Source organism: Pundamilia nyererei, unplaced genomic scaffold, assembly GCF_000239375.1.
Source record: "Pundamilia nyererei isolate P.nyererei 1_Seehausen unplaced genomic scaffold, PunNye1.0 scaffold00002, whole genome shotgun sequence".
Lineage (NCBI taxonomy): Eukaryota > Metazoa > Chordata > Actinopteri > Cichliformes > Cichlidae > Pundamilia > Pundamilia nyererei.
This window is the reverse complement of record NW_005187403.1, coordinates 8143807-8155035: the sequence shown is the minus strand read 5'-3', so window position 1 is coordinate 8155035 and position 11229 is coordinate 8143807. Positions and strand designations below refer to the sequence as shown.

Sequence of the window (11229 nt, the reverse complement as noted above, 5' to 3'; positions counted from 1 at the left end):
ACACACACACACACACACACACACACACACACACACACACACACACACACACACACACAGGGACTTTTCCCAGTGAGAAACTAGAAAGAAGAGAGCATCAGATTGTCCTCATTTAAGCGTCATTTCCAGCCGGCTCAGCCATTAAACTTCATTAATATTGATTTTATTTAAAAATTGATGCCAGGTTGAGAGAGTCCATCAGCGATTCCCTCCTGTAGCTGATACATACACACAGACACACACAGATCCACAAACAGAGGATGGTGGGATGCTGAGTTTTGATTAATCTCCTCATCTGGTTGTTCCGCCAATTCATCATCTGCTGGTGAGTCATATCAAGACAAGAGAGAAGTGATGAGGATAGTGGGAGAAGAAAATGAGGCGAGGGTGGGCAGCGTAGTAGAAAACGTGGCGTAGGGCAGAGGGGAAAATGGTCTCAATAAACACATCTTATTGATGAAATCTTTTCAGCCGCGTGTGATAAAAGCTGCCGTTTCACGTAAAGCAGTTTTTGCTTGAAAATGGCTCTGAAACAATACAACGTGGTCCCTAAAGAGCTATCACTTTAGTAGATTCGCACAATATTGCTTCACTGAGATATATGAAGCAAATTTCTGTGTAAAACTTTTGCCCAAAGTTGAGTCTGATCGCAGCAAACACACAAGGTAGAATTCACTGTTACAGTGAATGTCTCCGGCTCCATAAGGGGAACAGATGGAGGCTTGATGGGTGGTGTTAAATGCAACAGCAGGAGGACAGGGTGCAGTAACTGGAGCACCTCACATCAGCCTTTCATCTCAGTGCACTGTGACCACTCCCCATTAAGGAAGGTCAGTTCAATGGCACAGCGCAATCAAGGGAAAATAGGAGGCATCACCCACCCCTCGCCCAGTCTTCATTAGCGTTTCACGCCTCGTCCTTGTCCCGCTTTTAGCAATCACAGTGACCGCCGCTCGTAATGAAAGTTGTGAAATGAGCATGAATTAATGCATCCGCGAACAAAGCTGCAGCACAGTGAACTGTGCACGCTGTTTACGTTCAGTCTTTTTGTTTTATACTTTTCAAAGTTTTTAGCACAGTCACACACAGATGAATTAGAAGGCCGCCACTTCAGATCAACTCATTGGTCGTCTGAAGATTTTAAATGAGAATAACCACAATTACAGGAGCTTCATTTTCATGGTTAAATTGAGTCCGTGTCACAGGCACAGCAGCTTTAAACACTCAATGTTAATTGCTGGAAGAAGATAAATGTTTTGCTGACCCACCACTTCATCCTGACCTCCTCCATAGTGGATTTTGTGACTCATTAACAAAATCAACAGGTTTCCTGTTGATTTTGTGAGACGCAGAACACGTAGGGGCTGATGCTGTCAGTCCACCCCAAATATTTTTTTATTTGAAATATTCAGACTGTAGAAAACTGTACAGAAATGTCCTCACACGTGCTTTTAAATTACTTTTGCCAAACTTTCAGTCATGTAATATTCCTTCTGCAGACACAAAAGCAGGCTCAAGGGATCACTCAGAGGTACTGTAGTCCCACAGCATATGTGGGTGACAAATGCGGAGGACACAGCGATGCAGCCGGTGTAGTTACAATGAACGTAATGACTGTAATTTGTTTTGGACAAAGGTGTCAAAGAAATATAATTTGATGTAATTAAATTGTGTCAGATCTTAAAAATGGCTCCAAGCAAACATAGTGCAATCGCGCCCATTATCGTATCCTTATTCCAAGGTTTTCCTGTGTCTAACAATTTGAATAACTGGAAATGGGAATATCAGTACATTTAAAAGAGAAGGTCGGGTCTTTAGGCTTCGGTTTGGCTTGTTAACTCTGTTGCTTGTTCACACTACAAGCAACAGAGTTTTAAAAAAAAAGGACAACCTCAGTAGCTACACCTTTTCTATGTCACATGTCATCCTGGGGCCTGTGTGTATGTGTGAACATTGTGATCGGCTGAAAAAACCTTGGGTTTGTTGTGCATCACACAAGCATCAGGTGTCAGTTTGGAGCTTCCATTGAGCAGAACTCACCTTTGGCTTCTCACCTGTAGACTTATTCTGAACCACACACGGGACAAAAGTAAAGTAATGACGTCATGCAGTGGTTATGGATGTGTAGTGTAGTGTGTGAGTCTACACAAAGAGCTTTTCTTTTCCCCAGCAATAATCCCATGCTGTGCATGTTTGCTCAAAGTGACCACCGTTCTGAGTGCCGGTCTCTAATACCAGGGAAGACATTTCATTTCTTTGAAATGACAGTTGGATGCAGTTAGTAGAAGATCTACAGCTCAGGATATTTCACCTGCGTAACCATGTTTTTTATTCTTTCACTTTTCTTGCTGTTTTCTAGTTTAAAATACAGTCGCATTTTAAAGATCGAGCACAAATAAAAATACAATGTTTCTCTTTGGTCTTTCTCCAGAGTGACGATGCCTCAGCGGTACAGGATGTGGCAGAGTCACCAGTTGATACCGACCCTGCTGATGTCACAGAGGTAAGGCCCACCTGCCCCCACCGACCGTGTTAGCTGCAAATCACACTTGACTGGATAAAGTCTTGCAGGTGCAACCTCACCTAAGTTTTATTAGAGGTATTACGGTATAAAACTATTCATTCATTTTAACACATATTTAGCAAATGGATAGTTAGCTCAGGGGCACGGTAACTCGCTGTGTCTTTGGCATACCCAAGACAATAATCTTTAAATTACATCAACATTTCTGTTAAACAAATGAAAGGTTCATATATTATTTGGCATTTGCTGGCAACTTGCTTAAAGGTTACATCCTGCTTAAGGCAAAGACAGACTGTGAGCAGCTCCAGACAGCCACCAGAGTTCATAAATAAACCATTTAATGGGTGGTGTAACATTATCTCCGTTACTTTGCACAGTTTCTGTGATGTAATGTCATTAAGCTGCACAGACATGCATCTTTCAAGGTGAAAACGATCGCGCCGCAGGAGGTCATCTGCATCCCAGATGATAAATCCAGACCTCTATTGTTTTTGGCCTGTTTCAGGAGGACTCTGACGAATAACCTGCTGGGGAGCGTCGCTGTCGAGGATAAATGATCGAAACATTCCATGTTGCTCTGCCAAGTCCCGTCGTGCCTCGTTTTGGTCCTTTATGGAGTCTGTGCTCAGCGTCGGTGTGCGTGCGTGTGTGCGTGTTTCCGTCCGTGCCGCCCCGTACGTCTGTACAATATCCGTGTAAATGTTGTGAAGATCGAAAGATGTCGCGTGAACGTGTTGGTGTGCGTCGGTGTGTGCCTTTTAAACATCAGTCTCGAAGGAGACCTCAGGTGTGTGTCCTCTGTGACCAGCTGTCATTTACAGTGACTCCCTCCCACTGAGAAAGCCAGCTGATCACTGCGTGTCTATGCGTGTGCGTGTGTCTATATATTTGTCAACTGTGTGGCTATGTCAGTAACTCAAACATGGAAATATACTGCAGTCTACAAACACCTAAGTGTCTCTATATAAATGAACACTTTACAGTGATCTGTTTGAGATGGGAGCAGAATAATATTCTCTATTTTTGTCTGTATACTGTCACTGTTTTTTGCGGTGGACTATAAAGTGCTGAGCTATTTGTGCTTTTCATATTTTTTAAGTTGTCACTGATATAACAGATATACTATATCATGTTGGATGGACTTTTGAAAACCCAGAGCATGTAAGGAACTGATATTCATTTAATGGGAATTAAATGTTGAATAAAATGTGTAAAAGTGTGAGACCCATGATGTTTTTAGAATTGTGCTTCATTGCTCAAATTAAATACAAAAGGAAAGAAAAAGCTATTGTCTAAAATAAAAGAGTGTAAAAAGAAACAAAAAGGCAAATCGCCTTTAGTCAGTAGTTGAGGAATAATTAGGGCAAAGCTAGTTAAAAGTGACAGATGCGTCTTTAAAATGAATGCAGGAGATAATGGGCAGCCACTGTAATTTGGCAAGCACCAGCGTAATATGTTCAAATCATATCTGTGTGCCAGCTAAGATCTGGGCTGCGGTGTTCTGCACCAACAGGATGCGGTGAAGTCAGCTCTGACTCGTGCCAACACACAGCGCAGTAGTCACGACAGGAAAAAATAAAATCCGTAGCAGGGAGTGTGATCTGATTTGAAACATTCAGATCTATCTATATAGATCTATATCTATATGTGTGTAGACTAGCTTTAAGTAAGTTGGCTGACCTATAACAATAAAAACGTGTTGAGAGCATTTTTAAAATTGTGGTGAGCGATGCTATGTGAATAACAGTGTATGTTAAAACACTGATAGTTCACAAGCTGGATGTCAAAGCATCTTCACTTTCTCACTGAAAGTGGGACAAAAATCAGTCTGTCCCCCTGATGACAGCCACTTCATTAGGAACAGTTCGTTAGGTGTTCAGCTGCTCATTAACACTAATATCTAATCAGCCAACTACGTGGTAGCAACTCAGTGCATTTATGCATATAGACATGGCTGAGAGGACCTGCTGAAGTTCAAACTGAGCTTCAGAATAGGGACGAAAGGTGATTTGAGTGACTTTGAACACAACGTGGTAATTGGTGGCAGATGGGCTCGTTTGAGTATTTCAAAAGCTCCTGATTTTCAAACAACTGTCTCGAGGATTTTCAGAGAATGACCCAAAAAAGAGTTCTGTGGATGTTTACGTCAGAGGTCAGAGGAAAATAACCAGACTGCTTCGAGCTGATAGGAAAGCAACAAAAGCTCAAATAACCACTGGTTACTGTACAGCCAAGACATGCAGAAGATCATCTCTGAAAGCAAAACAACCTAACCTTGGAGCAGATGGGCTACAGCAGGAAGACCACACCGGTTGCAATTCTCTCAACTAAGAAAAGGAAACTGAAGCTGGAATTCACACAGGTTCACTACAACTGAACAACAGAAGATGTGAAAAACATTGTCTGGTCTGTTGAGTCTTGATTTCAACTGCAGAATTCTGATGGTAGGGTCACAATTTGATGTAGACAACATGAAAGACTGGATCCATCCTGCCTTGTATAAATATAAAGAACTCAAAGCGGCTGGTGAGTCTCTGAGTTCTCATCAATTACTGGTTTGCGCTTTAAGAGATTTCGGTATCGTCTAAGGATTTTGGTAATCAAAGATAATCTAGGATTAGATGTTGGTATGCCGCTTAAACAGAACAACCATGTTGGGCTTGAAAATGTGCTGTAGCCAGCCCTCCAGCTGCAGGCTTTAGAGAGTGCGAGGGGAGGAAAAAAAAGAGACAGACGTGCACTCACAAAGGCATGTCCTTGCAATTAACACTTCCAGCATTTTGTTTCCTTGGAGAGACAGCACTCTTCATCAACACTGAGGCCAACATGTCTTTTAATCCTGCAGGATTTGGTGGGTATTTATTGTTCATGACACATCAGTCTACAGCTGCAGTAGCCCACTGTTTTATGATGCACTTGATGGAAAGCATACATCATATTTAGGTTCTTTAGGTTCTTTATTATTTGTCACATGCATAGTTATACAAGTATAACACACAGTGAAATGTAGCCTAACACGCTCCTCGACTGTCATGCTAAAGCTGGGGTAGGCTACTTGTTCTGGGGGCTGGTCATTTGGACCAAATCAGGTGAGCACTATAAAACAGTAAAAAGAAAATAAGATGCACAGGATAACTGATTTACATCTGTTTAAGATCCTTTTCTCAGGCATGTCCAGGTGGCTTTTCCAGGGACGTTGCTATTCTAAGACCGCTCGCTGGAAGTCCGGCTCCAACCATCATGGTCCTCAAACATTGCAGGAGCAAAGGTCAACTTCTAATTCCAAATTTCTCATGGAGAATCATTGCTGGTAGTGAGAGCTGAATTTCCAGCTACCCCCAAGCAGATTTTAATTTAATTAAATCCAGGAGTCCACAGTTTCTAAGCAGAAATCAGCTAGATTGCAATTTTTGATCAAACCTCATATCTAAATAATAAAGTCTCAAGAAAGCCAGAGAATTCAGATGATTTCTCTGGCATGATGTTGCTGGTCTGCCTCCTAAAGCAGACTTCCTATCAGCACAACATGGAGACGGATCTAGGTAGCAGCTGTCTTTAATGTTTAAGAGGACAACAGATGATACATGAGCAAGTGTGACTCCCTAAAGGTGCACAGGAGTAAGCACAATAACCTTCCACTCTCAGATCAGTATGCAGTTGACTGGCAGTGATGAGAGCTTGCAAAAAGATCAACAGAGAAACAGCTAGAGGGCATGAAAATGACCCAAATGGACAAGGTAAGCAAAAGCAGGGTGGGGGCAAGCATGGAGACCAGAACACTGCTGGACACCAGCATTAATACACTTCTGGAGATGGTTAGGATTTACTGGGTGAGCATGTTTTTAAGAAAAATGCAGAAATGTATCCAAACAAAATATTACGCTGGCTACGACAGCTCCAAAGCTAATGTGAGTCCTGAATGAACTTTTGTATCGGCTAAGGCGTGAGCAGATCTTGCTGTTGTGTTCGTGTCTGCATGTAACAGCAACATAACTCAAAGAGAAAATTCATCTCCACTAAACACCACACCGAAGCCTTTTTAACCAACATTTCCTGCCTTCCTACCAATCAAACCATACACGCAACGTCTGTGTACCAACCCACAACATCTGAATGCCTGCTTCCTGTTCAGGTTCTTGGTATTGTGTCAATTGCCCAGCTGCAGTCTGAATTCAAAGTGTTTGAACTGTCCTGTGATGCGTGCGACCTGATTTCTAAAATCCACTCACAGCGAGATAAACCACCGAGATCATCAAGAACCGCATCGGCAAACGATTCTCAGAATCGCTCAAATCATTTCACTCAGACTGGATTTGTAAAGATACATTTGACGGCCTCGTGTTTCCATGTTGCAGTGAACAAAAATAGTTATATTTAATATATATTTAGTACATAATAAAATACTTTGTTTTTAAGCTTTTTATGAATAAAGGCTGCTAAGTAATAAATTATTACCATAACCCTGCTAAGACCACAACCTTTCAATTTGTGCAGGACTGCATTAATGTGAAGACCATGCAGCTGTTTCCAGGTGTTTTATACGACAGAACATTAAACATTTAAAATGAAGACCGATGCAGCTTGATCCATGTGCTGTAAATTTATTTACATTTTTATCATAGTGGGAGTAACCCTGACCTTCTTTATTGGAAAAGTATAGCCACTGTTGACAGCACACACAACAGCATAACGTTGTGATGGTTTCTGGTTTTTTTTAAAAAGGGAAATGCGAGCAAAATATTCACTCCTCTGTTCCTTTGTGGACTGACACTTCCAACAGCAGTATCCAATTGTCACATCAAACGCCTACATGGGAATATATGATAACATGGTGTGCAATCATGACAGAGAACTCTCAGCTGTATATTCCATATATTTCAACCTTATACATGTGATCCACAGCTGAACTGGAGCGATCCATTTGAAAATGATCAGACAATGGGGAGAACTGGTGGAGATTAAATATTTCACTTCTTCTTCCTCTTCAGGGATTTCCACTCTCCCTCCTGGGTGGCCAGACTGCCCATCAGCTCTTTCACTTTTCTCTTTCTCTCTGCATCCCTGAAACACAGAATGTGTAAAAGTTAAATCGTCTACTAAGAGAAGCATGAACATTTCTGAACAGATGCTGGAGTTGTATCCACACCTGTTCATGACCTCGTTGAGCTTCTCTCTGGCCAGGAAGCGTGAGTCCTTCCTGATCTCTCTCAGAGCGCCCTTAAACTCCCTCTTGTATTTATGCTTTAGTCGCTCCTTCTCTCTCTCCTCTCTGGTGCTGCCACGCTTCTTTCCATAGTCCAGCCTGATAATAACCAAAAATGGCACACGAAATATTAAAAAAAGAGGGGAGACATCCATCGTCAATCTTTGGCTACCTGAACAATCTGAACTGCTCGATTTGGATGAGCAATTTATTTTGGTGCTTACACTTCAACAATCTTGGGCGTGAGCAGCTTCAGAGGAATAGGCTTTCTCTTGTCAAAAACAAGCGCACTCTGAGTCACAGGCGTGCTGCTAATGGCCTCCACGATCTCACTGCCAAGCTCCTGCAATGACAAACACTGTTACTAAACACAGAAAATTCATCCAATTAAGATAAAAATACAAATTAAAAAAACCCCAAAAAGAAACAAAACAACAAAAAATCAGCATAAATCTGTAACTAACCTGTAATGGCTCTGGTAATGTTTGGGTGGAAAGATGTTTTGAAAGAAGCGTTCTGATTGGCTGAAAGATGTGTGTGAAGGAGGGGAGGTCTTTGTAGAGCAAGCAGCACCTCTTCACCAGGTCGAGGCAAGTAGACAAACACGTTAACCTGTGAAAAAACACAATTATGAACATTTCAGTTTTATAACTTTTCTCATGTTAATTAGCCTCTATATACCTCAGGTCCTGAAGCCCAGTTCTCACTTCACACATATGACTTCCTTTCAAACACTGCTGCACGTGCAGATCGCAACATTTGATTTTACAAGTACCGTATTTTCCATAATACGAGGTTAGTCATTAATATACTGCAACAACACGGGAATAGAGCAGCTGCGAGAGAGTTTAACATTAATGAATTAATGGCACGGAAGTGGAGGAAGCAAGAAGAATGAGTCGAGGAAAGTTAGACTTATCTGACCGTTTTGTTTCGCTTAATGCGCCTTATGGTCCGAAACATACGTAACTGTTGCCTGCTGTCTATAAATGTCACTCAGAACTACAAAAGCCAAGGCTCACAATCAGAAGGATGAACCTATCCAGTTAGTGTTTCACGGATATTTTACGTGTTAATTGAAATAATGTCATGTGGATCTACATTAAAAGTCAGTGATCAATCAAAGTCCTCATTCTCTCAGAACTACAAATTACAAACATGGTGGAGGCCGGGTTGTAGGATATACGGCTGCTTTTGGAACCGGGACACAAAGACCCACAAACAAGAAGCTGAAGGCAGCTACGGTAATCGTCTTCCAGACCATCTCAAGGAGGAAATGCAGCATTTGGTGACGTCCACGGGTTCCAGACTTCAGGGAGTCATTGACCTCTCTAAAAGCATTAGCTCTATTTTCTGTGTGACACTGCCGCCTCCATCTTTACACATTTTAGACACCCTTTAACCTTCAGTGTACACTCACTATCCTCGCCTGCTTTATCACCCAGCAGTAATTACCACACCCACTGGCCTCTTCACACACAGTTGCTTGTGTGCATGTGTCACTGTACGGCCTCAAGGAATGCAGAAATTATACTATGAAACTGAGCAGAGGGACTCTCATGCAGTGGCGTATATAACACTGTGGGAGAACTGGACTTGATCAGACCCCAGGGCACAGGATTTAAAGATGACTCACTGAGTACTATTTGATCAAGACTCATTCTGAGTCATTAGGAACACAAATACTGGAAAACACGACCTGCCCTTTGTAAACTGTACAGCAAAATGATTAGCAGCTCAAAACTGACTGAGGAATAAATTGGAATAATACATATATCAGCCATGAAATTAAAGCTAAGGTGGATAACACTGATTATCTCACTGCAATGGTATCCTTCTTTTAGATCGCGTGGACATCTTTGTGAATGTGTCCTTTTTATGGGAAAAGACGGAAGTGAAGAAGGCGAGTGGAAGTAGAAACCCTGGCTCCAGCATCATCTGGATGTTATTCTCACCCATACCCCTCACATTTACACTTCTTTATGGCAACAGCATTCCCTAATGACACTGAGAACAATCGCAGGCCCACTGCAGAAATGGTTCAGGGCTGGTTTGAAGGACATTATAGAGTTCAAGGTGTTGACTTGGCCTCCATATTTTGGAGGCTCTTTTAATTTTTTCCCCCATAAATACAACCAGTGGCTGCTGTATTTATGTCTCTGCATGTTTAATGAAATGTTATCGATAATTACCACTCATTACAATACATTAATAAGTATTCGTTTTAGTTGAGCATGAATAAAAATGTATGTTCTGACAAACTGTGCACAATCATGATCTGCTGAAGCCTGAAGCTTAGCTTTGTGCCCACACACCAGCTGCTGTGTGAAACCGTGCTGGCGACTCACCCAAATTCACACAAGTGGATAAATCAGCTATGAGCCACTCAGCGTATCCAGGTAAACCAAGTATGAAGGCCTATTTTAGGTTTATCAGATGCAAACAGCGGTGGCTGTAATAATAACGAGCATGTTTATCACACAATAATTGCATTAGCACTGTGGAACATGCAGCCAGTTACAGAGAAGATGCGTATGAATGCACGCTTGTGTGCTTCAGTTTTGTCCTTACAGGAAAAAAAGACAAAAAAAACAACAACAAATTAACTTTTTTTTAATGTGGCTCCGTTTTTTTTAAATCTAATTATTTCCTTTTTGGTGATCCAAACTGATCATGAACAGTGTGAAGGAGAAGACAAAGGATTTTCTCACACTCCCTCTCTGTCCTCCCACTGTGCCTATAACTGTCTCCAGGAACGTGTTAATCTCTGTTATTACATGGTTATCATACATACTACACTTTCAATAGTCAACAATGGCACTCCTAGATTTACAGATTTGTTGTTGTTTTATTCGGCTACTCTAACAAAGAAATTTTCTAATTTTGGCATAAACCGCGTGTCTGCATCCATCCTCCATGTTCTTACCAGGAGGTTTTGTGGTTGGAGTCTCAGCTGGAAAACAGCTGAACAACTCCGCTGGCAACAGGTGATGATCAAACGTAATTCTGCTCGTCACTCTTCCCCTCTAAAGGTCTTTATTAGGATTATTCACATGCAGCATGGCACATCGGCTAATGGAAAAGGCTAATACAGTCTATTGGCTGCAGTTTTGTCTTCTCCTTGCCAAATTACAGCAACAGTCTCACTGAATGACCCTGAATCAGCACTTTCATTAAGAACAACTTACCCCCAACTCTTCTAAAAGACGTTGCCAGTGTTATAATTTAACTAACTTCACTAACCCTTCAAAACCAACCGAGATATTTCATCTTGATTTATGTCCAAAGTTACACTGGTTTCATCTGTTTGTGGAGGGTTTCTTGTTTGTTTGCTTAGATTTTTGGAAAACCTTACTTCACCTCACTACTTTACAGCTAAGTCTACTGTACAGTATCTATATTGTATTTATATTATTAAGCTAAGCTGCTGTCCATTTTTTGGCTGCTATAACACTTAATTTCACAATTTTAGGGATAAATGCAGATATTTTCTAATCTACAT

At 41.4% G+C, this 11229-nt stretch overlaps 2 protein-coding genes across 3 annotated transcripts in view; one reads left to right on the top strand and one right to left on the bottom strand.

Annotated features, from left to right (window-relative positions):
- Nucleotides 1–3752, top strand: part of LOC102212091 (alpha-synuclein-like) — a 9471-nt gene extending 5719 nt beyond the window's left edge. The window contains exons 5-6 of the mRNA XM_005720405.2: nt 2432–2503; nt 3030–3752. Coding sequence (XP_005720462.1) covers nt 2432–2503; nt 3030–3047 — 90 coding nt within the window. The 3' untranslated portion in view covers nt 3048–3752. The remainder of the gene's footprint in view (nt 1–2431; nt 2504–3029) is intronic.
- Nucleotides 3753–7109: 3357 nt separating this feature from the next.
- nop14 (NOP14 nucleolar protein homolog (yeast)) overlaps nt 7110–11229 on the bottom strand; it is an 18400-nt gene continuing 14280 nt past the window's right edge. For both annotated transcript variants that reach the window (XM_005720404.1, XM_005720403.1), the window contains exons 16-19: nt 8192–8339; nt 7952–8070; nt 7671–7826; nt 7110–7585 (exon numbers count right to left, since the gene is read on the bottom strand). In XM_005720404.1, the coding sequence (XP_005720461.1) occupies nt 7492–7585; nt 7671–7826; nt 7952–8070; nt 8192–8339 (517 nt within the window). In that variant the 3' untranslated portion in view covers nt 7110–7491. The remainder of the gene's footprint in view (nt 7586–7670; nt 7827–7951; nt 8071–8191; nt 8340–11229) is intronic.